The following is a 26,042-nucleotide window of genomic DNA, read 5'->3' as shown; positions in this document are numbered from 1 at the left end:
TATCTTGCATGGGGCGCCACTCCGACTGTGATTGAATCATACATTGTGATTTCTGGAGTTTTCTTTTTTCGATGATCTCTCTCACAGTGGACATGCACCTACGATGAAAATGTCAGACCCCTCCGTGATTTCGAAGTGGGAGAACTTGCAATAAAGCAGGGTGTTCAAATACTTATTTTCTTCACTGTACGTGCAAGTACATGCAAAATCACTTCAGCAGCAGCAGCAGCAGCAGCAGCAATTTACAACCTAAGTACCTCTGCTAACGTTGCCCTGCATTGTTGGAAAAGGCATTCATAAATCAGTACCTTCGGCAAAGTAATCTGATTGAATGAAAAACAAGTAAAGCACAACACTAAGTTTTCACCAAGATGCTATGCAGCCAGTGAATTTTGTCTGGATTTTTTTCACAAAAATGTTCACAAGTCAAATTTGTCTTGGCAGAGCGGCGGCGCGGCAAGATCAAAACAGGCTCTCCGTTCGGCTCTGCTCGTATGCGGAGCGGCACCGTCCTGTACCACGTCTCGGGCCACCTCCACAGCAGGGAGAAGAGCAAAATTAAGCTCAACAAGGTACCGGAATAGCCTCACACACTTCAGACCACCAGACAGATGGGGACATAATAAAAAGCCATCTATTCGAGGGTGTTCCAAGCAAAAAAGTGGAATGGGAAACCTGATGAGAGCAGCGGATTCTTTTTAATAACTCTCACCATAGTCTGATTCATTTTTTTGCTCCTATGCTTCATCACAGATTTTTAAGCAAGTATTTTTCATGACTTCTATGAATACACAGGCAAGTCTGAATTTAAAATGACAGTAGTGCGCCTTTAGTACCATGTTGTGCCGCAACGTGCTCGATTGGAAGAGGCGTCGTAATTAAAAGCAAGAAGAAGCAGGCAAAATCCTTAAATGAGTAAGTATAAGTCGTTCCCACAAAGCGAGTAATTTAAAAATTAAAAAATGTTTGAAAAGTAGTAGTTGTTTGAAGGTTTAAAGGAAAATTCCGGTGGTTTGGAGTGACAATGTACCCAATAGGTCACGTGGTATGTCCTCTATCTTGATAATGTGATGTGAAATCCTCTCTCATTTAATAGTGTTTTGAGAAGATTTTTATCGACAATTATGAATTTTCAGCCATTTTCGCGAGCCATACGACCTACGTGCGTGGATGTGACGTGTTACGTGCCGTTCCAAACGCTCGATTACTTGGGATTACATGGAAGCGCCGATTTCTCGGATTTATCCTCATCTGATGAAGAAATAGCCGTATCGGTTGATCGGGAAGACGGAGGAATACTTCCATACGGATTTGAACCTGTGGCTGTAATTAATATTGAATATTCAGATGGTTTCTCCTCGCGGAATGATGCAGCGTCTGACGAGCGAGCTCTGCCGCTCCCTCCGAGCGCTCCCTCTCCATGTAATCGAACGTTTGGAACGGCACGTAACACGTCACATCCGCGCGCGTAGGTTCTGCGACTCGCGAAAATGGCGGCGCACCTGAAAATTCGAAATTGTCAATAAAAAATCTTCTCAAATCACTATTAAATGAGAGCGGATTTAAAATCACGTTATCAAGATAGAGTACATATTACATGACCTATTGGATACACTGTTACTCCTAACCACCGGAATGTTCCTTTAATTACCGTGACATCGATGCTAATTCCCACTAGCCTGTCTATGGCATTTCAAATTATGTTTGCCTTAGGCTGGCGGACTTTAATTTAATGGCTTGGGTGAACATTCTGGGAGTGACAAACACAGTAAACAGCTTGAAGCAAGCACACTTTGTTTCTAATTTGGGTAGATTTGATGACTTGAACTGTTTTTTTAAAGACTTTTAAAGAATTATTATCATCACACAAAAAAATAACGGCTGAAACCGCGATTGTAATTTGTTAGTGTGTTTTTATTTTCTCCTCCGCAGAATGTATTTGGCGACCCTCCCGCCCTGCCAGAGTACAAGGTAGCGGACGCCAAAAAGTCCAAATTCATCCTGCTGCATTACAGCACGTGCAAGGCCGGCTGGGACTGGCTGATCCTGCTGGCCACGTTCTACGTGGCCGTGACCGTGCCGTACAATGTGTGCTTCATCGGCGACGACGACGACCTCACGCGCAGCACGACCGTCAGCGACATCGCCGTGGAGATTCTGTTCATTCTGGGTGAGTCGGGCCTTACGGTTTTTGACCTTCCACCGGCGGAGCTCGTGTTTTCGTTGGCGTGGCTTTGGGACTTTGCTCGTTAGTGTGTGGATGTTTTCCTCACATATTAATGAGAATGTCTACATAAAGGAATCCCTATGAATAAATGATTAGTACAACAGGTGACAACCGCTGAGCTGTCTTTAAATCACAGGTGTCAAACTCAAGGCCCGGGGGCCAAATCTGGCATGATTATATGTGGCCCGCGAAGGAACATTACGAGAATCAACTTCCATGATTTTTAAAAAAATCTTTCCTCATGTTTAAAATTGTCAAATGATAACATTGCGATATTGCAAGCAATATTTTGTGCCCAAACAATGACACTAGTTCAAAAACCCATTACCCTTGATTTGTGATTGCAAAACTAGCTCGTAAATTTCATCTGTAAACATGATGAGGTGAAAGATTTTCATGGTTTCACGTTCATAACGTCTTTTCAGTTTCCCTCTGAGGGAAACTGTAACTACAACGTGGCCCGCGACAAAAATGAGTTCGAGACCCCTGCTTTAAATGTTTAGCTGAGGTCGGCACTTTCTCAGTATGGCTGTTGTCAATTCAATGTATATTGTACCCCCCCCCCCCCCACCAGATATTGTTTTCAATTTCCGCACCACCTACGTCAGCAAGTCAGGCCAAGTGATCTTTGACGCTCGGCAGATTTGCTTCCACTACCTGACCACCTGGTTCATCATCGACCTGGTGGCTGCCTTGCCCTTTGACCTCCTCTATGCCTTCAAAGTCAGCGTGGTGAGTAGCCTGCGGCGCTTTCGCTCAACCCCCACGCCGTGCGATAAAATGAAACATAAACAACTTTCAATAACCCGCTAAAAGAATTGCCTGTAACAATATTTACAAAATATATAACAGAATGAATGTTTCCCAGTTTTAAAGGCACCCACACATCAATAGAGCAAGCCAAAGCCTGATGATTGATGTCAGGCTGAACAGAGACGCTCACTAATTCCGTCAACACGCGTGTGGATGGGAAAGCACATCTGACATTCCGTCAGAGCCGCTTCACATGGATCGTTCCCACTCCTGCTCCGCTGCCTCTTTGATTCCGTCTATTGATTGTACATACAGAGGCTTTCAATTGTATTTTGATTGCACCGTTAAAACTTTTCCCTGCGCGGCTCGACTGAAACGCGAGACGCCCTTAAGGAGCGCACGGTGCGAGGGGAAGCCCGGCGGAGGAGCAATTAGGCGGAACTGCATGACTTGAGCCTCACCGACTGATACTTGGCTTTATGAGGTCCTCCGTGTCTTCGGGTTCGCTTTGCAGCCATCCTAGTAACAGGTGTTTTAATGATCGGATGTAAAATCGGCTTCGGCGCTTATTCACACTTAATTTGAGGCCCGTTGGCGGCGAGCTCAACTCGACTCACTTCACAACAAGCAGCGGTTTGGCAGACAGAGAACAATTCTTCAATGAAAAAAAAAAGCTTTAATGCCACTCCCAGGAGAAATTTATCTACTGTCTGTCTGTTTACTGTATTGAAGTCAACCACATGCCACTGCCTTGCAGTCCTTTAACTTGATGCAAACCAAAAATGCAAAACACCATCGCATGCTAACAAATAGCATCGGCGTTGTAGTGCTCCAACGCTTCAAGCAACGTATAACTGAACACAAATGGTGGAATAGCACATGTAGACATACAGCAATACTCACAAGCACATATTCTTTATCCTGTGTGAAAAACAAGTAATTTAACTGCTGTTACAGAGTCACTGACTTCAGTCATTAGTCTTCTTCATTGGTATCTACGTGACAGTATAAAACTCCCCCCGCAGATCTATGAAAGCAGAGCCCTGTTTATGGTACTCTATAGGTATCTTCCTCTTTTTTCTTTCGGCTTGTCCTGTTAGGGGTCCATTTAAGCCGATCTCGTGCATCTTCTTCTCTAACACCCACACTCTTCATGTCCTCCCTCACCATGTCGATCAACCTTTTCTTTGGTCTTCCTCTCGTTCTTTTGCCTGGGAGCTCCATCTCTCCATCCCCATCTCTCGCCACTGCACATGTCCAAACCATCGAAGTCTGCTCTCTCGAACTTTGTCTCCAAAACATCCAACTTTGGCTGTCTCTCTAATGAGCTCATTTCTAATCCTGTCCAACCTGCTCACTCCGAGCGAGAACTTCAACATCTTCATTTCTGCTTCCTCCAGTTCTGCTTCCTGTTGTTTCTTCAGTGCCGCGGTCTCTAGTCCGTACATCATGGCTGGCCTCTCCACTGTTTTATAGACTTTGCCCTTCATCCTAGCGCAAGGGAGGAACTGTGGTACTGCATGCGCAAGTCCGGTGTGGTGGAGAAATGTGTTGGAATAGTACAGGACATGTATGATGACAGCAGAACAATGGTGAGGTGTGCCTTAGGTGTGACAGAGGAATTTAAGGTGTAGGTGGGACTGCATCAGGGATCCACCCTGAGCCCCTTCCCGTTTGGGGTAGTAATGGATCGGCTGACAGATGAGGTTAGACTGGATTCCCCTTGGACCATGACGTTCGCAGATGATATTTGGATCTGCAGGAACTATTAGAAAGATTGAGGCACGCACTGGAAAGGAGGGGAATGAAAATTAGCCGAAAACAGGGTATATGTGCATGAATGAGAGGGGCGGTGGGCGGTGAAGGTGCAGGGAGAAGAGATGGCGAGGGTGGATGACTTCAAATACTTGGGGTCAACAATACAGAGCAATGGAGAGTGTGGTAAGGAAGTGAAGAAACGGGTCCAAGCGGGGGTGGAACATTTGGCGGATATGCACCAGTATTGTTGTTCAAGAAAAGAGTCTGATTATTGGTAGATGTAAATGTGTCAGCATACACGCCTCCCAAACAAAGCATAAATATGTCTTTAAAAGTGGAGGGAAGGAGTGGGCACACTGACACGCTGCCCCGAGGCACAAGTTCTTGTTTGGTTCCAGACTCTATTAATGGAAATGCCACACAGCCCCAGTAGATCGCAATTTAGGTTTAGGGCCACTGGGCCCGAGGCCTTCCGCCGCAAGGGAGACCAGAAACTCGAAATGGCCTGTAATTGCTGAAATGTTGATTTCATACTTGAATCTTTCTACTCGGGGAGCTCACGTCATATATTTGCATAAGTGCTGGATCTGTAAAACAACAGATTAAACGAGCGCCGTTGTTGAAATTCCATTTTCGTGGACAAAAAGGTGAATAATCAAGCGGCATTGGTAGATATGAGAGGCAACGGAAAGGGGTGACAAGGGTGAGAAGAACGAGGGAAAAGCTCGAAAGACAAAAGCAGAACGTATGCACGCATGCGTTGCTTTCTTATGGAGGAAAGGGGGAAGGCGCTCTCACCGTAGGTGGGATGCGGGGCGGTGATAGATGGTGGTGAGAAGATGAAGCCGCTCCCCAAAGGCTCGGTAGGAGGCTTCGTTACCCGCCGTCCTGCGCACCTCCTTCGTTTCTCACAGTGTTGGGTGGTGGGGCCAAACAACTCTGACAAGAACTGACCGCACATTTGTCTTCTTAATATTGCTCAGACGCCGTCATCATGCACCGTATTTCCCCGTTCATTCTTTGCTCTCCCCAGTTGCAACATTAAAGCGGTCTATAGATCTTCTCTAGCATTTATGTCCCACTTTCTTATGTTCGTTCCCTTGTCGGGCTCCCATATGCACACACAAATTTACGAGCAACATGTGGTACATCCTCAACGCAAAATTACCCATCATCCTTGTCCTACATCCCGCTAAATAATACCTGTCTTGCATAAGGAGCAGCTGCAAGATCCTGTAGATGACTTTTTTATGTGTAAAAAGGTGTAAATCGGGGAAGCTTTTGGCATCGCAACAACCGAGCGACTTGATTTGGTCTTTTCCGCCAGGTGTCCGTGGTGCACCTGCTGAAGACGGTGCGCCTGCTGCGCCTGCTCCGCCTCCTCCAGAAAATGGACCGCTACTCGCAGCACAGCACCGTGGTTCTGACCCTGCTCATGTCCATGTTCGCCTTGCTGGCCCACTGGATGGCCTGCATCTGGTACATCATCGGGAAAATGGAAATGGAGGCCAACGCCTACAACTGGGATATCGGTGAGGAATTGAGCTTCTAAGTGGTGTGGGCTTGCACTTTGATGACAAAACTGTGCCATCATGCATGTTGGGAGCACGACAGAATTATCCATCCATCCATCCATTTTCTTTGCCGCTTATCCTCACGAGGGTCTCGGGGAGTGTTGGAGCCTATTCCAGCTGTCAACGGTCAAGAGACGGGGTACACCCTGAACTTGTTGCCAGGCAATTGCAGGGCACATAGAGACAAACAGCCACATTCAAAATCACACCTCGGGGCAATTTAGAGTGTCCACCTAATGTTGCATGTTTGTGGGATGTGGGAGGAAACCGGAGTGCCCGGAGAAAACCCACACAAGCACGGGGAGAACATGCAAACTCCACACAGGCGAGGCCTGGATTGAACCAGGGTCCTCAGAACTGTGAGGCCAACGCTTTACCAGCTGATTCACCGCGCCGCCTCAACGGAAGTAGTAATTTTCAAATCAATAAAACATTGACGTGATTTTACAGCTGCCGGGACCACTTAGGAGTTGCATTCCAAAACCCATATGAAAAAAAACATATGAACCCCACATTCTGACCGTATTATTATGGACCCACGTAAGGTTGTTAACGTTGAATTTGTGCATCTACATTTAGATGATGATGAATCTTCCGTTCTATTGATTCGTGTTTTTGTGCAGACAGGCGATTATGGGGTGGAAAGTGAGACAGTGATTGCTGTGGTAATTAATGAGGTTTTCCCCTCAGTACGCGGGTCCCTCATATAATGAGACCCCCTGGGCTGCGCTCTGTTCGGTATCGATGAGCTGCGCCCGTTCGCAAATACTTCTCCCTTGCTGTCGTGGCAATCAGTTCCGGCTCGGCGTTGGCGGGGGCCATAGGCAGGGCCCAGATTGCGTTTGACCCATTACTGCGGCGCCGTGTCATGAAATACAGCAGGCAGGAAGGAGTGTGTTTTCTCGCAATTATGCATTTCGGAATGTGAACCTGCGCTGGAGTTGGGCAGCTGCGATGGGGGCTTCCATCCAATTACCATTCATCAGTGTCTGCAACGGACTCTCCGGGGATCTGCTGCGTGTCTCCACTCCGGCTTGACCGGGGATTTGTTCTGCTTCCAATCATCGGATATGCTTCTGTTGAATCCATTGTTCTAGATTTAGCGACGGAGGAGTGTCCAAAGCCTGCTCCTGCTGCTCCTGCTGCTGGTGGTGCTTTTGGATTTATCAACCGTAACAAGCTTCATCCCGTCCCAGCATGCTGTGGGGTAGAATGCCGCAAAGTCGCGTTTAATCACTTAAACAATGTGTGATGCGACTAGTCCTGCATTACAGCGGAAAATTGCGAAAATAAACAAAGTCGGTTATTATTACGATACTACACGCTGTGACAAAACAGCATACGGTCGCAAAAGATATTTCCACGTGACGCCACGGGTTCTTCCCGGCGGCAAAAGCTGAAGTTTGTCCGATTGCACGACTAGCAGACGAACCCCGAAGCCCCCTCCTCCACCTAAAATAGGCCTTACAATTGCCACTGCCAACGACCATTTATAATTGGAAACATAAATATTAATGAGTCCATCTCTATGTTATTATGACCAGGATGGCTGCACGAGCTGGCGAAGCGTCTGGAGTCGCCGTACTACCCCGTCGGCGCCGCGAACAACGTCACCAGCGGCCCCCCCATCCGGAGCGTCTACGTGGCATCTCTCTACTTCACGCTCAGCAGCCTCACCAGCGTGGGCTTCGGCAACGTGTCGGCCAACACGGACGTTGAGAAAATCTTTTCCATTTGCGTCATGCTCATAGGAGGTAGGCAAAAGATTGCCTTTGCGGAGACAACAAATTGTGAAATGGCCTTCAAAATAAGAGCAAGGAAAGAAAACAAAGACAACTACACCTGGATTTTAAAACAACCACATGGCTTTGCCTTAAAGGTCCACTGTCATGAAATGCATGATTTTTAGTACGTTATTAATGAAAAAACGGCAGCCGGTTTGGACCCATCCATTTTTTCACCACAAAACAAGATTTTGACTTTTTGTAACTCCCGCCATGAAAATCCTCTCGAGGGATTTGTTGTCGACAAGAAGCAGGAAGTGAAGTACATGGCAGTAGCGCACTCAAGCGGTCTTGTCTGTTTATACTAGTTTTACCTGCTGGAAGGTAGCTTGTTGTTCCTTCGTGTTAGCCAAAATGGCGGCTCGTTGTATTCCTGGATATTGCTAGAACACTCGGGAGGATGGATTTACCCTTCATACGGTTCGTTGTGAAAAATAGATTGCACGGGTGCAAAGAACGAGAGATTCGTAGGTTCCAAATGACAGGTAGGTGTGTATACAGCTGCTACCAAAAAAAAAAATAGTTTGGGGGGGGGGCGTAATCCGTAAATCAGGGGTGCTAAATGTGTCGATGTGCCACCACAGCCGAAGGCGTGATCAGCGGACGTGGCGCCGCCGGGGTGGCTCATCGCGGTACCAGGCCGCGGAGGAGATGAGGTGGATCGGACGGGGAGGTGGTTTGGCTGCGGCGACGCAGCGTTGTTTTTATCGCCACCGTGCGAAGGTGGATCGGGCGGGGAGGTGGTTTGGTCGCATGCGGGTTGGCCGTGATCATCATATCATCTAAATATGGCTCGAAACGATAGGTTAATATTGCCGCGGTCACTTCACTCGGTTGTGAAATGTTCTCTTCTTCGAAAAGAGCTTACGTGTCAGAAGGGGCGTGTTCGTCTCCCATAGTAGGCGCCACAAATAGTTGGGGGGAACAACAGCAGCGTTGTTCATCGCTCGCTACATACTGTCATACTGTCGGGGAGTCTGTTGTTAATTAGAAGTGATCCGCATATCATCTAAATATGGCTCGAAACTATAGGTTAATAATGCCCCGGTCACTTCACTCGATTGTGAGATGTTCTCCTCTTCGAAAAGAGCTTCCGTGTCAGAAGGGGCGTGTTCATCTCCCAAACTTAGGGTTCACAGCGTGTTTTCAATGGCGAATGTCCCAGTGTGACGTCAAAGGCAGAAGATGCAGCCAATATGGCGACCACTTGGATATCGTGGAATGACACTTCCGCGCTCTCTGCTCACATTTATTTTTTTCCTACAGACATTGAAGTGAATAATGTTATATGTATTTTTCATTACAAAATCTATTTTAGAATGTTTATAGGGATGACACTTGACCTTTAAGTCGGCTCATCTTAATGCTAACAAATATTGCCAAACGCCATGGACAGGTGAACAAGTAGCATCTATGCGGATGAGTTAGTTCACTTTAAGGAAAAGATGTTTGAATTCTAACGGTGCATCAACACATCGAGACAAAGATTTTGTCAGTGTACCTAATGTTTAGGATGTACTGCAGAATTACTGAATGAATAATCCGAGTGGCTCCATCGCAAATGCCGAAGGTGCACGATTACGCACGCGCTGTCGTTTGACGCTAATTTTGCAGGTGCATTTATCAAGTACCTGTAATTAGGTCAGTCCGCTCCAGTTTCTGCTCGTTGAGCCCAATTGGGTTCTCTCCATCCGTTATTTACCCCCCACCACCACCACCACCACCCCCTCTCTTTCCTGCAGCACTGATGCACGCATTGGTCTTCGGCAACGTGACGGCCATCATCCAGAGGATGTACTCCCGCTGGTCCCAGTACCACACCAGGACCAAAGACCTCAAGGACTTCATTCGAGTGCATCATCTGCCGCGCAGCCTGAAGCAGCGAATGTTGGAGTATTTTCAGACAACCTGGTCAGTCAACAACGGCATCGACTGTAATGAGGTACAAACAAGAGGTCGCATCTCCTTTGGTTGCTCAAAGGGGGATCGGAGGCGCTATTGGCATCAAATGCGCCAAACATCCAAAACTTTGGCTAGGTCTTTTAGATCCCATCTCGCAACTAACGTTGGTCCTGGCGGAAAACCACAAAGTTTAAAATATCCAAAGTACAACGATGCCTTGAGTCATTTTAATTAGCGAAATCGTTCTGTATCCCAAATCAAGTTTCCTCATTGAAATGAAGGGAATTGCGAGTATTTCGTTCCGGTTCCCCAGCAAAACCCCTAAAATTACATATTTTTCATAAACAGCAACACTGTATTATTTTTGCAAAATATTTATTTTATAAAAGTGACACAAACACGCGTGTTTAAATGGCAGCGATGGCATCGTCCTGTCTCATTTTCGGTTGTTTCTGCCTTGAGAAAGCATATGTCAGATTTCAGTCCAACTTGATATCTTCAAGGCGGTTTTTTTAAGGACATCTTCCAAGGAAGCCGCATTGTGAGGACCGGCGCCTCCTTCCCACCTCGCGCGAGTGAGCGTAATAGCGGCACTCGGCTCCCGGCTGCGAACGGCCGCGCGAGACAGCCGTCACGATGTCGCGGCGACGCCGAGATGGAGCCACGCTGATGAGTCTCAGACAGATGAATTAAAGATGAGCCTTTTGATTACAGTCGGCCGGGCTCTGATGGCTCATTGATCAGTCTTACCGGGTGCCCAGCTCCAGATTTTAGTCCTGGTACCGAAGGCGGCAGACAGCTTGTACTGTATGTTTAGTGCTTTCTAAAATCTGTCTAAGATTGAGATATTTTCTGGGGATTGCATTTGAGTATTTTTGAATGCGTGCAATTGTGTGCAGTTGTTCATTCCCGATCAAGTAATACTACTATTACAACAACTCGGGAAGAGTAACATTAAATGTCAAGTGAATAATAATAGAACAATATTTACGTAGTACTGGAAAATTGTTCTTGAGTACCTTGAATCAGATCACATAAATGTATTCTAGAATTAGCATTTTCAAAGCCAATAATTCATTTTGTATCAATATATTTTATCAGAATTATATTATCCATCCATCCATTTTCTTTGCCCCTTATCCTCACGAGGGTCGCAGCGAGTGCTGGAGCCTATCCCAGCTGTCAACGAGCAGGAGGCGACGCACAACCTAAGCAAGCCAATTGCAGGGCAGAAAGAGACAAACAGTCGCACTTACAATCACACCTAGGGGCAATTTAGAGTATCCAATTAATGTTGCATGTTTTTGGGGTGCGGGAGGAAACCGGAGTGCCCGCAGAAAACCCACGTAGGCACGGGGAGAACATGCAAACTCCACACAGGCGGGGCCGGGATCGAACCCGGGACCTCAGAACTGTGAGGCCCACGCTTTACCAGCTGAGCCGCCAAACTGTCATGTCATTATCCAGGCTGCTTATCCTAACAAGGCGGCCTACACCCTGAACTGGTCGCCAGTCAGTCGCAGGGCAGATACCGACACCATCATTGAGCGGGAATCAATCCCACGCTGCCCGCACCAAAGGCAGGCGTGTGTACCACTACACAATCAGTGACTAGAATTATATGATATTATATTATATAGAATATCATGACAATAATTTTTTTCAAATAAAAAAATAATAATAAATGACTTGCCTTCAATTCTATTTTCTAATTGTAAGAAGTATTCACTTTTTTCATGTCTATTGAAGATTAAAAGGTGGAGCTGCTCCAGTTCCAGCCATCGTTATCCAACATACCCACAGTACAAATAAAGAACTGCCCCCCCACCCCACCCCCACCCCCTCTGCGCTCTTCCCAGCTGCTAAAGGACTTCCCGGACGAGCTCCGCTCCGACATCACCATGCACCTGAACAAGGAGATCCTGGAGCTGTCCCTGTTCGCCGCCGCCAGCCGGGGTTGCCTGCGCTCCCTGTCGCTGCACATCAAGACCACCTTCTGCGCCCCCGGAGAGTACCTCCTCCGAGAGGGCGACGCCCTGCAGGCCATCTTCTTTGTGTGCTCAGGCAGCATGGAGGTCCTGAAAGATGGCATGGTCTTGGCGATTCTTGGTAAGATACGAGATAGACTGGAATTTTTTTTAATTTTTTTTTTTTTTTTGGGGGGGGGGCGGTGTACTTTGCTGCTGTCCACATTTGATGTTTCCCATTTTACTGGAGTCAGAGCTATTATCTATTATCTATTATCGTTTAGTCTATTTGCTCTATTTGTGAGCAACAAAAAAAAAAAATTGTAATCATTAACGTGTTCAAAACTGTAGATGAAGACACACTTCTGCTAAAATTAAAGTGTATTTATACAGAAGTGTAATGATGACGATTGTTTATTTTTACCAAAAGCATTTTTAGAAGTTTTAATGAGAGGAAAAGCAAATTATACAATGCATTAAAATAAAGGAAGCACGTGGAAAAAAAATGTGGCACCTTATTAGAGTGTTCCAAATAATGCTTATTTGTTTTAGGATGAACTGCAGTTTGTAATCCACCATGCAAAAATTTGAGAAATATGTCAGAATGATGCAAAATATATTATTTATACACAGAAGTGGTGTGATTAAAACAAATAGCTGATTTCACAGAGGTCATCTGAAACCTGATCCAAACCCAGAAGATTCCCCGGACGTGTATTTCCAAGCACAGACACCTGCTAGAAAACAACATCTCGCCTCGAATCAATAATAATATTGCTTATTATGCATGACGCGTGTGTTTATTCCCTTGCAAGTCCCTCCCGGGTGAAGATAATTTAATTGTTGTCGGAGCAAAGTCAATTGAGGACACCAACTTGGAAAGCATCAAGAGAGTCAAAGTTAGGGAAGACGACGTACGGCCGGAAAGAGGAAGTTTGTTACGTAAAGGACAAAGATTAAGTGAGGGAGGGAAAGAAAAGGGTGCGAGGAAGGTGGGGGAGTGGGAGAAAACATCACCTTATCATATTCTTTAAAAGAATTGAATTGGAAGGTATGAGCCTATCTTTTAATGCCGGACGCTGAACAACATAAAATGAAAATAATGAAACTATGAAGATAGTTTTTAACTCTCACATACATTAAAAAAAAGAACATCTTCCATTCTCAGCCCCAAAAAAATGAATCGAAAAACTACTCTTATTCAGCAAAAAGTGTATCTATAACAAAGGAAAACTCTCTCTCTCACACACACACACACACACACACACATAGTTTATTTATGTATTTATTTATTTTTCTATGTGAGATCTTTCTTGTCCAGGCGACGAGTAGAACTTTTTGTGACAAAATGGTAAATGTGAAAGTAAGCTCAAAACTGAAAACGGAAGCCGTTTTTGTACACTTCAAATGTTGATGGGCTGTCCCAAGCAGTCAGTCCCTCTCTCAGACAGACTGAGTGAATGTGAGAGTTGCATTGGCGTCAATGGGAGATTTGTATTATTATTATTATTATTATTTGGGTTGAATGTGAGAGGATTTGTGGTAAGCATGGGAGGGTTTCTTTCAGAGTGAGAGATTTCTTTCGGTGCATGTGAGAGTTTTTGGGTGAGTGAGACAGAGATTCCTTTGGTATATGTGAGTTTTTGGGTAAGTTTGGGAGGTTCTGCATCAAGGGGTTAGTTTCTTTGGTGAGTTTTTTTGGAGGGAGGAGGTGATACTTTTTTTTTTTTTTTACATGAGTGAGAATTTTTGGGGGGGTGAGAATGAGGTTTTTTTGTACTAGAGTGAGAGTTTCAGTTCACTATGAGAATTTTATTGCTGTGTGAGGTGTTTTGTGATCATTTTTTGGTGAATGTGAGTTTTTTTTTTTTGAACGTGTGAGAGGTTTGTTTGCACACATACCAAACGTGAGAGATCAATACAATTATGGAACCTCATGCAGCATCTCTGATTCTGATATGTGTGAACCGTTTGTCTCACGAGCAGGTAAAGGAGACCTGATCGGGGCGAACGTGTCCTTAGACGAGAGAGTGATCAAAACTAACGCCGACGTGAAAGCGCTGACCTACTGCGACCTGCAGTGTATCAACTTGAAGGGTCTGTATGAGGTTCTGGACCTCTACCCGGAGTACTCGCATCACTTTGTGCAGGACATTCAGCAGGATCTCACCTACAACCTGAGGGAGGGACAAGAGACACACGTGAGCAACCCATATTTATATTTTTAAAAAAAATTAAAAAAAATAGATATAGATATATATTTTATTTTTTTTGTTTTTTTGTTTTTTACATCAAGTACCACATTGAAAAAAATACTTTGCTGTCAAAGTGGCACATCGAACAGTAAAGTAGTAGGCCTAAGTGTTGTTGAACCTCAAAAAATGAGATTTTAATCTTAAAATGTTGGATATGACACCTACACTCCTGACACCCATTTCTATAATATATGGCACGGCGGCTCAGCTGGAAAGCGTTGGTCTCACAGTTCTGAGGTCCCGGGTTCGATCCCGGACCTGCCTGTGTGGAGTTTGCATGTTCTCCCTGTGCCTGCATGGGTTTCCTCCGGGCACTCCGGTTTCTTCCTACGTTCAACATTAATTGGACACTCTAAATTGCCCCTAGGTGTGATTGTGAGTGCATCTGTTTGTATCGATGTGCCCTGCGATTGCCTGGCAACCATTTCAGGGTGTGCCCCGCCTCCTGTCCGTTGACAGCTGGGATAGGCTCCAGCACTCCCCGCGACCCTCGTGAGGATAAGCGGCGAAGAAAATGGATGGATTGACGCATATGACTGTTTGAACTAAATATGTGAACTCAGGAACATCAAAACTAAGAATAGGGATAAACTCATGTGCGGGATTGATGGACAGGTGGGGGGAGTGGGGGGGTGAAGGTTTTGTTGGTTCTGCAATTACAGTCAGGTGCAACAACAGCCCGCTTCCACGTACTGACAAACGGATAAAGCTGAAATGAGGAAGTTTTTGTTTCCACAAAGTTGGAAGATCGAATAGAGATTCGGGGGTGGATCTGTTTTTTTTTTTGTTTTGTTTTGTTTTTATGCGGGTGTGTGTTTGGGCGGGATTAATTTACCGACAAGAGGTGTGTTGCCAAGACATTTTGTCCAGATAAGGGTTGCCCGCTTATTGATTAAAGCAAAGACGAGAGCAGGCAGACTTTGGTTGATTGCCCCTTTGAAGGCCTTTTCCCTCTCTGGCCGTCTTCCAGGTGAAGGCCAGGCTGTCCACGGCGCCGCTCGATCCTCAGGTACCGCACCGCAAAAAAAACACAGACACTGACTGATTATTTCCAATCTAAGAGCAATATCCTCAGATCCGTGTCCCGTTATTACAAAGATTATCCACACCGTATGCAGTCTGGATTTTTTTTTTTTTTTTGTAACAGGATATGAAACATTTGATTCTCGATTAATTGCTGATGACGGACTCCGTCATCCTGGGCAAAATGGCGTCCCCTTTCATTATGTTATCAAGCTGCACTATTCACCAACACGCAAATCTAATCAGCAATTTTTTTCAACACCCCCCCCCAAAAAAAAAAAAAATCCATCCAGCGTTCTTGTGCTATGTGCTGATATGTACCTTTCCCTCAGAGAGTCAGGTCGATCAATATTTGACCCTTTCCCATAACCCCTGTTACAGTGTTGTGAGCATCATCATAACGTTTTACAAATGTTTTACAAGTGTCAGCACTTTCGACTTGGTTGGAATGTTATGTTGTAGCTTCGTCCGAGCTTTTGATAATCCGTTTTTTTTTTTGGTCACGTTTGTACACCTCTGCACAATAAAAGGTTACTATAGAGCGTATTTATCATTTTAAAATCGATGCATGCCTTGTAGACGCATTATAATGATACACTCGACAAATTCAAGAAATTCTGACCCAGTACAGTAAAGCCTCGCATGTCGAACGTCCCCGTTTTCGAACGAAAATGTCGAGAGTTTTTTGGTTCCATTTTCAAATGAAAATCGGTACTCGAGCGCAGCCGAAAAAAACCCGGATATGACATCACGCGCGCGGCCCAATCAGCGCACTTTTGTTATTCTGCATAACGCGGCCTGTGTACACACACGTGTCCCGGTAGTGACTGTTGTTTGTCCCAAGCGCTGACATCAAAGCCATCCGTGCCAAATGGAACGAAATCCATAATTTCGTCGAACTTCTTCACCCCAAAAAATCTGAACATAGCAGAGCACTCAAAAATGTTAACGATGTCGTGATGAGCCATTACAGAAATGTTCTTTAGAGACGGCAGAAACAATTGACATTTGATCCGTTTTTTGTTAAAACGGGCGAGTCACCACCCCAAAGACGTTTCTTAACTCGACTTACGAATGTTTTTGTGTTACTTTTTGTAAAAAAAAAAAAAAAAAATGCTTTTCCCCACCTCATTATTGTTTGTTTAAAGTTATTCTGCACTTTTGTTCATAAAAAAAAGTTTATAAGGCTGGGGTACAAGTCGCTACAAGATACGGCAATGTACTCCCAGCCTAGCGTACTCTACTACTAAAGCATACATTTTAAGCAAAAAATAAATATATGTTTTAAATTATTTTATTATATAAAGTATTTATACTATACATGCATTTCTAATATCCAGTTTATTATCAGGAAAAGCTTTAAAAATGCTTTAAAAAGCCCAATTTTTTTAAGGCTTGGAACGCATTATTTCTTTTTCCATTTATTGTAATGGGAAACATCGATTCGGTTTTCGAAGAATTCTCTTTTCCGAAACGGATTGTGATCGAGAACTGTATTATGTTGTATTGAACTGCAAGAAACGTGGCGGAATTGTCACGGCTTGGAAGCAGCAGTGTGGACTTTCTTCTGGGCTAAGTTTTTAAATGCATTTAATCATGTGAAGAACTTTAAGTTACCTTGTGTACGAAATGTGCTGTTTAAATAAATTTGACTCGAATTGCCTTGAACTGTCCACATAAGATTTACAGTTGACGCTTATAAACAAGGCAGTACTTCACTGTTCCCCTCCATTCCCCAGTCAGGTGTGAAGAGCAACGGTCGACTCATTCAGGGTTGCGTGCCTCTCGCCGAGGCCCACGGGGGACGTGACAAGGACAAGAGGGACGATGATGATTGTCTGTCATCGGAGCAGAACGGAGCAGTGACCCTCGGGGGCGCCGGCGGGTCGTCTCCGGTCGGCCGACCTCGTTCCGGAAGCGCGGGACGGAGCTCGGACAAATGTGGCATGATGAGCCAGGATATTACACTGGTCACTTTGGACCCTTCCAACCTGAGCCCCCGGTGAGTCGGACAGCTATTCATTGGGCTACATTTACAATGTGCTCTAATGGACATAATCTTGGTTGACTGTACTTACTGAACGTCAAGCCTCGAACCTGAAAAAAAATATATATTTTTTTCACAATTAAAGTACTTTGCTGCGAGTAGCTCTCGTTAGTTCTTCGAGGACCCTTGTGTCTCAAATCATATTTCTCCATTGATACGAATGGAAATGCCATTCATCTGTTCCAGCCCCACATTGTGTTGCTTCTTGCGTGTACGTCTTGCACCCCAGGGAGGGGGGGGGGGGGGAGAGAGACAGATTGGAAATGACTCAAAAGGACTCAATAATAGTAATAGCCTTTTTCCTAGAGGATAAAGAATATGTGGCTTTGAGTAATGTTGCATCGTCTGTCTGCATGTGTTGCTTAACCGCTTGTGTTCAAATGTGTTTTTCCTCAAGGGTTATTACACAGCAACTACGGGTGCCATTCCTTCACCAGTCAGTTGTGTTTTGTATTGTTTGTGTGTTTTCTTGTGCAAGGATGTATGCTCGTTGTTTTGTGTCATTTTCTTTGTTTTACATTTAGTTTCACTGTAAATTCCAACTTGTAGTGGCAATAAACAAGTTGAAGTCTTTTTTTAATCAGATTTATTGGTCACAACCTACTGCTTGAAATGAATCTATCTCTTGTATTAAAAATTTTTGCTTGCAAGTCAAAGCAATATTCGTCCAAGTGATGACTCGTTTCTCAGAAAACTTGTGCGTCTGGTCACTCGTAAGTCAAAGCATCGCTCATCAAAGGTGATTGGATTCTCGTGGTATTGAATTGATCGGAACCGGGCTTTTTCTGGTCGTCTTGATCGATGTTTGGTATTTCATCTGTGTTCATGTTCCGGAAACCTGAACATTTTTCTTTAGGGTTAAGAATGGTTTCACTTTTTTGGCAATTTACTTTTTTCGGTAATTTATTCCCACGTAAGAGAACCCCATTGTTGGGGGACAGGGAAAGAAAATGAAAGGAGGTTGCTTTCTTGCCTGGTTTCAACGGCAAGACGTCAAAGGTGTTAAAGTGCAAGAGAAGGTGACAAAAATAGACAAAATGGGATTTGTGTCAAGTACAATTGTGAACAGAAGTAATGGATGGTATTGTTTCAGTTTCAAACAGTCTGTCCCTGCAGACCAAGATGAAGAAGTGAACCCCAAAGTTACAGTTTTCACTTGTTTAAATGAAAGAAAGAGACCATTTTTTGACAACTCACGCGTCACACATTATTTCCTCTGCGCAGGGTAGCGGACGGAAGAGCGGAAAGTTCCTTGCCCTTTCCTGGCTTGTCTTCCAAGCGTGGTTGCCATGACAACGATCCCACCAGTGCCTCAGCATCCAGCACAGGTCCTCCCGCCGCATAATGCCACCTCGTTTAGCGAAAATGCTTACTCGTTCAGTCATGATGAATGTGATTTTGGGGAATCTCGAAAATGCGCGACGGATTTGTAACGTTCCTATTTTCGTCACAGCCACGCCACACATCAGCGCGGCCGAATTAGCGGCAAAAGCGGAGGAGACCGGGGGGCAACTCCGACACCTCAACCAACAGGTACGTGCGTGTCGGGAGTGTCCGCGTGTGTGTGTCAAATGAAAACCTCTCTGACATTGTTATTCGACGCCATTACAGGTGTACCTAATGGTGTGACCCGTGGCTCTTGTCGTCGAATGATTGTGTTTTTGCTTGCAGCCGCACGGCCGACCACCTCCCGCAATTCCCGTCGAAGCACAACTGCCACCGTATTGACGGCGTGTCGGATTGGACTGTCGCTCTCGCCATTTCTATATTCATTAGAGCCCCAGTTTGGTCGGCGCGTTTTCTCAGCCACTTCAGTCGGACCAGCAGAGCGCGTTAGGACCGAAGCATATTGAGCATGTTGTTCCGTTAATACATTTTCTCGGGGAATAAGTCATCACTGAAGAATTTTTGTTTTTATAAAGGCTTAATAACACTATACTTATGCCAGATGCCAGAAGAATGGAGGAAAAGTGTGCTAGTTATGGGAAAGAGTAGTGGAGGCTAGACTCGGGACAGAAGTAAGTATCTGCAGGCAACAGTATACTTTCATGCCTAGAAAGCGTACCACAGATGCGTGGAAAAATAAATAAACTCCCCACTTTTTTAACTGTTTTGTAGATAGTCAAATAATAAACCTGGTTATGTAACAAAAAGTGTCAACAATAAGCATAAAACAAAGTCAACACAACAGGTACACGATGCAGACCTAAGCTAATCTAACTTAACTTACTTTATGGGGCCAAACAAATATAACGTAGCCAGCGAAAAAATAGTCAGCGAAAGAAATGAAATTCAAACCCCCATGTTTTTGTTTCAAGCGGCAGGAGTGACGAACGTCGAGGGTTGTGTCCAATGGTCCAGGCTCCTCCAAGTCCCGACAGTCCGATCCGTTGCGAAGCTTTGTCCTCGTACTCCAATGCAGGCGTCGCTCGCGTTAGCTCGTCGCCAGCGTCCTCGTCTTCTTCCACGTTGTCCAACACGGGCCTCGCTACCTGGCGTTAGCTTGTTGCCAGCATCCTAGCAAACGGATTAGAGACGGTGGCCCTGAAGAAACAACAGGAAGCAGAACTTGAGGTAGCAGAAATGAAGATGTTGAGGTTCTCTCTCGGACTGAGCAGGTTGGATAAGATTACAAATGAGCTCATTTGAAGGACAGACAAAGGGGCATGTTTTGGCGACAAGGTTAGAGAGAGCAGACTTCGATGGTTTGGACATGTTCAGAGGCGAGAGAGTGAGTATGTTGGTAGAAGGGTGCTGAGGATCAGGATGGAGCTGCCAGGCAAAAGAGCGAGAAGAAGACCACCTGCAATGGTGGGTAACTGCTCGGAGGGCCCTGGTGTTCCCTTCCTGGTTGCCGCTCCGCATGATTGCCCTGATGAATGGCGATGAGTGCTTCCCACCGGCAGAGGCAGATGGCACGTTGGCATGGTTTCATGCCCCTCTGCCGACATGCGGGGGGCGAGACAATTCCCCGCTCACCACGCGCATGTCATTAATGTAATTAGTAACGAGCTTGTTTCGTAAATAAAACGGGATGGGGATCATGGTGTTTTGATTCCTACTAGTTTTCAAAATTGTCGGGTGGCTAACTAGCTAGCTAGCTAAGTACATAGCCAGGGAGGTAGTTAGCTAGGTAGCTCGCCAGGACGTGGCTGGCAAAGCCAGCAAGTCGGCTAGCAGAAAGGCAGATGGGTGGACTGATGGTCGGATGAACAGATGGATCGAGTGATGAATGGACAGACGTACTATTTGATTGAGTGATGAAATATGTTTTTCATTTCAATTCCCAGGTGCTGAACCTGGGGAGGGAAGTAGCAGACCTTGGCCAGGTGATGAAGAGGATGACCCAGCTCATGGAGAGCCTCATGTCACCCGGGCCCCAAACAACGGTGGTGTGCCCCACACATGACCCCCTACTCCCCATTCACCTGCACCACGCTAACCCGCCTCCGTGCTACCCTTCCCCACCCGGGTCCCGGACTCCCTCCATTTGGTCGGACACACCCACGTCCCTGCCCCCTTCTCGGTTCAAGACTCCCTCGCAGCATGTGGACTCTCAGGACCCTCAGCTCGGGTACGCCGCCGGCCCCTCGGAAACACAACCCTCCTCCTCAATCATCGCCGAGGCTCGCCTGACCTCCTCCCCCCTCGGCTCACTTGAGATTTATCAATGCAAGGACGGGTTTTCTACCTCCATCAGGTCAAGGTCACCTCCGCAGGACGGGAGTGACGCGAGCCCACGTCGCATCTCCGGGAGCTCCCCTCAGTTTGGACCTGTGCAGACATACCAGAACCAAACTTTGCAGTAGGCCCGCATCCGAATTCTGCCTGCCTTTTGGGGGAACGATCACATTTTTGGACGATATTTGCAGGGATGCGAGATCACTCTTGCTTCAGAGACGCGCAATGAACTTCAACTGCATGGAAACAAATTAGTTGTTAGTGTTACCTTTTGGTAGTTCTCAAGACAGGGTTAAAGGTGTACGGCAAACGGCCAAAACCCGTCCCTCCCTTCTCCCACCCAACTACCCCTGGGGCAACTTACCATTTTTAAAGCAATAGACACACGGTAAGAGTCAACAATCTCTTGTTCTGTACACGAGGGATTTATTACTGGACTTAAGGGTTTATAGCTTTTTTTTTTCAGGGCCAAAAATAATACAGGTAAGTTCCCGAAGGATGTAAAAAAAACAAAAACAAAAAACAATAACCCTGAGGAGCCATTCACATGATGAGACATCTTCTGTCGTGGAGGTGGGCTTCGGGCACAACAACCATCCCCGCCCAACCCTTTGTCCGCCCAGTCCTCCGGTTCTTTCTCTCTTTCCCAAGCGCCATCCCTGATTGGCCCTGGTTATGTTGCGGGGATGGTGCGAGGCGCAAAGAGGCCGGACATATTGTGCTATTCACCGCTGGTCCTCAGGGAAGGGGGAGTTGGGTACGGGGAGGGGGTTGGAGGAGGGTCGGGGCTGCTGGGCTCCGGTCGGCCTCAAGCAACTCGGGCTGTGTTGTCGTCTGTCACTCTCAGCACCGTCTGCCTCTCCTTCTCTGCCTCTTATCGGACCTTTCCCCGCGTTACCATCGCTGTCTCTCTGTCATCCTTCCTTCCTTTCTTCCTTCCTTCCTTCTACACTGCATGCTAGTCCGAGCACTTTTTTGAGTAGTTCCTGTAGATGCACATGATCATGCCGCATGTTACCCCCCGTGGGAATCCAGCCCGCCATTTATCCTTCCAGTTAAAGGAAACAACAACCAAGCTTGACATTTCCCGCGACTTATTTATTGGACGCGGTTTCACTTTGAAACCGCCAGTTAATTTATGGTACAAAGTATTTCGACGCATCCTCATTGGAAAGTGGCCTGGAGCAGACCGACAATAAATTGGTTCCTGGTCCGTGTTGTAGGCCCATTACCCTGATTCTGCTCGAGGGTCCGAGATTCCATTTCTCACAGGTGAAGAGCGAAGGCAATATTCCCATATAAAAATGCACAATATTTAAGACTTAAGCTTTTATATTTGTATGAATGTATCAAGATAAAATGTGTATTTTTTTACGGCAAAGAATGCAAGGTTTCGGGACGGCGGTTCTGTACACGAGATAGCGCCGGCGTTGTTTTGGGCGGCACCAGCGACATCCCAAATAGGAAGAGGTCCTGACTCTCATCCCGTCAGATCTGCTCGTGTTTTTGCATTAATGTACAGTTGGTTGGATGGAATGTACTGGAAAAAATTATTTATCCTCCCTTCCAATTTTGATATTAGGTACGAGAATTGTTATGCTAATAAATGGCAAACATGACTGTTATGTCAAAGTCTCTTGTTGTTTTTGTTTGTTTGTTTTTTTTTTACCTACCTGCCGGTCTGCTCATCTTTTATTAACCATTTCCCGTTACATCAATACTACTTTTTTTTTTTTCAATGATGCTCTTGACCCAACTTGTGGACCCTTTGTTGACAATTCACAATTCCACATAAACACGCATTGACTTTTCCATTCAAAGCGCCGCTTGATTGAGAAGAAAAGCGCCTTTTCGCTTGTCCCAGATTGCGACTCCAAAACACAAATAGTGTGCGGAGGTGAGAATTTATTTTCCATCACTTTATTTAAACAGTCCCTGCAGATGTATATTTTTTTAAATTGACACATGCTGTGCATTTTTTATTCAACCATTACAGACCTGGGTGCTTAAATGAAAGAGACTTGTTATCTGAGGATTTGAAGGTGTGTTGGGGTTGATTATGAGAGTTTTTTTATGCTTCTTTTTTATAGTGAATGAGTTTTTTCTCATGACGCATGTGAGAGGTACATGTGATTTTTTTGTCCTATTTTTGGGACTTCGTTGATTTAGATGCTTGTCTGTTGGTTGTGTGGCAAACTTAATGAAGTAAGCGTTTTCCACTTTTGAGTGTTTGTGAGATGGCAGCTGCTGGGTTTGCACTGTCGACGAAGGAGGGAACGTGGAGGGCGCTTTGGGGCGAACCCGCCATTTGCGTGCTCAATAAATGAGCATGAGCGGCTCCCGTGGGTGCTCCTGTACAAGCTGCCCCGCCGCAAAGGGCGCCAGAACAATGGCTTCCTCAAAAGTCGGAGATTCAATGTGGCTTCTTCTCTCCGTCCCGCCGAGTGAAGGCATTTGGATCTTTTTCTCCTCATATGGGAAGTGACCCTGTGTCCTTTTTTGCTACTCCATACCTGCATGATTAAAGGAGAAATCCAGTGCTTTGCATGAACAGTGTATCAATAGGTCATGTAATACGTTCTCTATTTTGATAATGTGATGTTAAATCCTCTCTCATTTAGTAGTGTTTTGAGAAGATTTTTATCCACAATTCCGAATTTTCAGGGGTGCTGCCATTTTCGCAAGTCATATGACCTACGTGCGCAGATGTGACATGTAAGGTGCTGCACCAAAGGCTCAATTACACGGGACACCATTATGCCAAGCGCTGGTTTCTCGGATTTATCCTCTTCTGATGAAGAAAGAGCAGTATCGGTTGATCGGCAAGACGGAGGAATACTTCCAGACAGATTTGAACCTGTGGCGGTAATTAATGTTGAATATTCGGATGGTTCTTCGGGCGGAATGACGCAGAATGTGACTACTCGGAGGCCTTCGTGCGGGGCGTAAGTGCGTAAACAAAGGCTCTCAGAGCGCAGGGCCGGGAGACACGGATGGTTCTTTGGACGGGAATGACGCAGAGTCTGACGAGCGAGCTCCCGGCCTCCGCCGGACGCCGAAACTCAGCTCGCTGCTCGCCACCGGAGCTCGCTCGTCAGACTCTCCATTCCCGTCCGAAGAACCATCCGCGAGCTCCGGCGGCGGGCCATGAGCCAAAGCTCGGCTAACGGCCTCCGCAAGATGACAAAGCTCCGCTAATGGCCTCCTCCAGACGCTGAAGCTCGGCTAACGTCCTCCGCCGGACGCTGAAGCTTGGCTTGCGGCCTCCGGCGGACGCCGAAGCTCGGCTAGTAGCCTCCGCAAAACGCCGAAACTCGGCTCACAGCTGGCCGCCGGTGCCATTCCTGTCTGAAGAACCATCTGCGTCTGCTGGCCCGGAGCTCTGGGGGCCTTTGTTTACACACTTACGTCCCGCGCATAGTCAGTCTCCGGCGTCATTATGCCTGAAGAACCATCCGGATATTTAACAATATTTACAGCCACAGGTTCAAATTTGTATGGAAATATTCCTCCTTCTTCCCGATCAACCGATACTGCTATTTTTTCATCAGATGAGGATAAATCCGAGAAATCAGCGCTGGCCACAATGTAATCGAGCCTTTGGTGAGGCACCTTACACGTCACATCACTGCATGTCAGTCAGGTGACAATTCGTAATTGTCACTATTAAATGAGAATTGATTTAACATCACATTGTCAAAATTGAGTAGATATTACATGACCTATTGGCTACATTGTTCAGGCAAAGCACTGGATTTCCCCTTTAAAGATATGCAGAGGATTATAATCTCACATTGACATTTAATGTTATTGTGGTTGTCGTTTGCGGTGGTGTAAAACAGTAATGGATCGTACGGTTTCTAGTAGTTTTTATTCACTTCATTTTACTACTGTAAACTACTAAAAAGTACTATACATAGGTGTATACCTGAATTTTTGATCCAGCTTTTGGACTGCATCTTAATACACTTTAATCACAGTAACAGAGCATCTTCCACAGCACCCCACAGCTAATACAATTATGGAACTCCGAGGAGTGATTGCACTCTACTGTACAGCATGAATCACCGTCGCGTTAAGTGCCCGAGTCTTTGCCGTCCTTGCCTCGGAGCTGCGGACTCCTTACTGTACATGCCTGGGCGAAGTACTGTAGTACACCAAGAGCCTTTTACTTGTGACACAGTGGAAGCAGCAATTTGATCTGAGTGTGGTTGCAGACGCTGTCGGGCTCGTCTCCAATCGTCACACTGTCCCCGACCTCTCGCAAATCCTGATTTGACTTTTTGGGGGGGGTCACATGACAATGTTTAGCAGATGCTAATGTCATTACCGACAGAATCACAGTCACATGCAAGCGTTGTTTAAAAAAAATATGAAAAAAATAAAAAAGAACTGACCTGTAATGCAGAAACTTGCAGAGGAATAAGCAGAAGGTGAAAATATTTTCAAGGAGGTCTACTTTATTTCATTCATGTAGAATACAGTGCAATGCAGTACAGTACAGTACAGTTGAGTTCAACAAAGTAATCCAAAGGAGAGAATAGCAGGACGTACTGCTCCCTCTGCTGTCCACAGCTGCCAATGAAAGGAACTGTAGCTTGAATGAAAAGCCCCAACACTGTCGTTGAAAAAATGGAGCACTATTATTAACTGGAATGTAATTTCAGTTTCAGGGACATCTGCAAGATGTGTGATAGCACTATGAAAATAGAATGTGCATGATCAGAATGACTGATTTTCATTGCAGAAAAGGACAATAAAACCTTGATGAAAAAATGTGAAAAAGTGAGTTAAAGAGTTAGCGTTGTCGTGCGACTGCTAATGTTTGTACACTTCTAACAAGACTTGAGACTTTCATTATTAATAACCCACTGATGTCGACCTGAGTACGAGTAATCTATTTCTTTAACGGAGCCTGGAAAGTTTCAGAATAAACTTGTAGACTTGTTTTTGACAAAAAAAAAAAAAAAAACCCTGCTTGTTACATGCTAACAGCATGGCGGGGAAAAAACGTCGACTCTGTCAGAAACCTCACATGTGGCGCAATTCACATGTTACGGAAGTAAACACG

General features: G+C 45.6%; 1 protein-coding gene across 1 annotated transcript in view; it reads left to right on the top strand.

Annotated features, from left to right (window-relative positions):
• kcnh8 (potassium voltage-gated channel, subfamily H (eag-related), member 8) overlaps nt 1-21,358 on the top strand; it is a 53,379-nt gene extending 32,021 nt beyond the window's left edge. The window contains exons 4-16 of the mRNA XM_061813733.1: nt 445-572; nt 1,933-2,170; nt 2,802-2,959; nt 6,066-6,270; nt 7,857-8,066; nt 9,839-10,038; nt 11,858-12,107; nt 13,952-14,166; nt 15,191-15,229; nt 16,983-17,245; nt 18,515-18,618; nt 18,744-18,823; nt 20,581-21,358. Of these exons, the coding sequence (XP_061669717.1) occupies nt 445-572; nt 1,933-2,170; nt 2,802-2,959; nt 6,066-6,270; nt 7,857-8,066; nt 9,839-10,038; nt 11,858-12,107; nt 13,952-14,166; nt 15,191-15,229; nt 16,983-17,245; nt 18,515-18,618; nt 18,744-18,823; nt 20,581-21,099 (2,609 nt within the window). The 3' untranslated portion in view covers nt 21,100-21,358. The remainder of the gene's footprint in view (nt 1-444; nt 573-1,932; nt 2,171-2,801; nt 2,960-6,065; nt 6,271-7,856; nt 8,067-9,838; nt 10,039-11,857; nt 12,108-13,951; nt 14,167-15,190; nt 15,230-16,982; nt 17,246-18,514; nt 18,619-18,743; nt 18,824-20,580) is intronic.
• The last annotated feature ends 4,684 nt before the right edge of the window (nt 21,359-26,042 follow it).

Source organism: Syngnathoides biaculeatus, chromosome 1, assembly GCF_019802595.1.
Source record: "Syngnathoides biaculeatus isolate LvHL_M chromosome 1, ASM1980259v1, whole genome shotgun sequence".
Taxonomy (NCBI): domain Eukaryota; kingdom Metazoa; phylum Chordata; class Actinopteri; order Syngnathiformes; family Syngnathidae; genus Syngnathoides; species Syngnathoides biaculeatus.
This window is presented reverse-complemented; position numbering and strand designations above follow the sequence as displayed.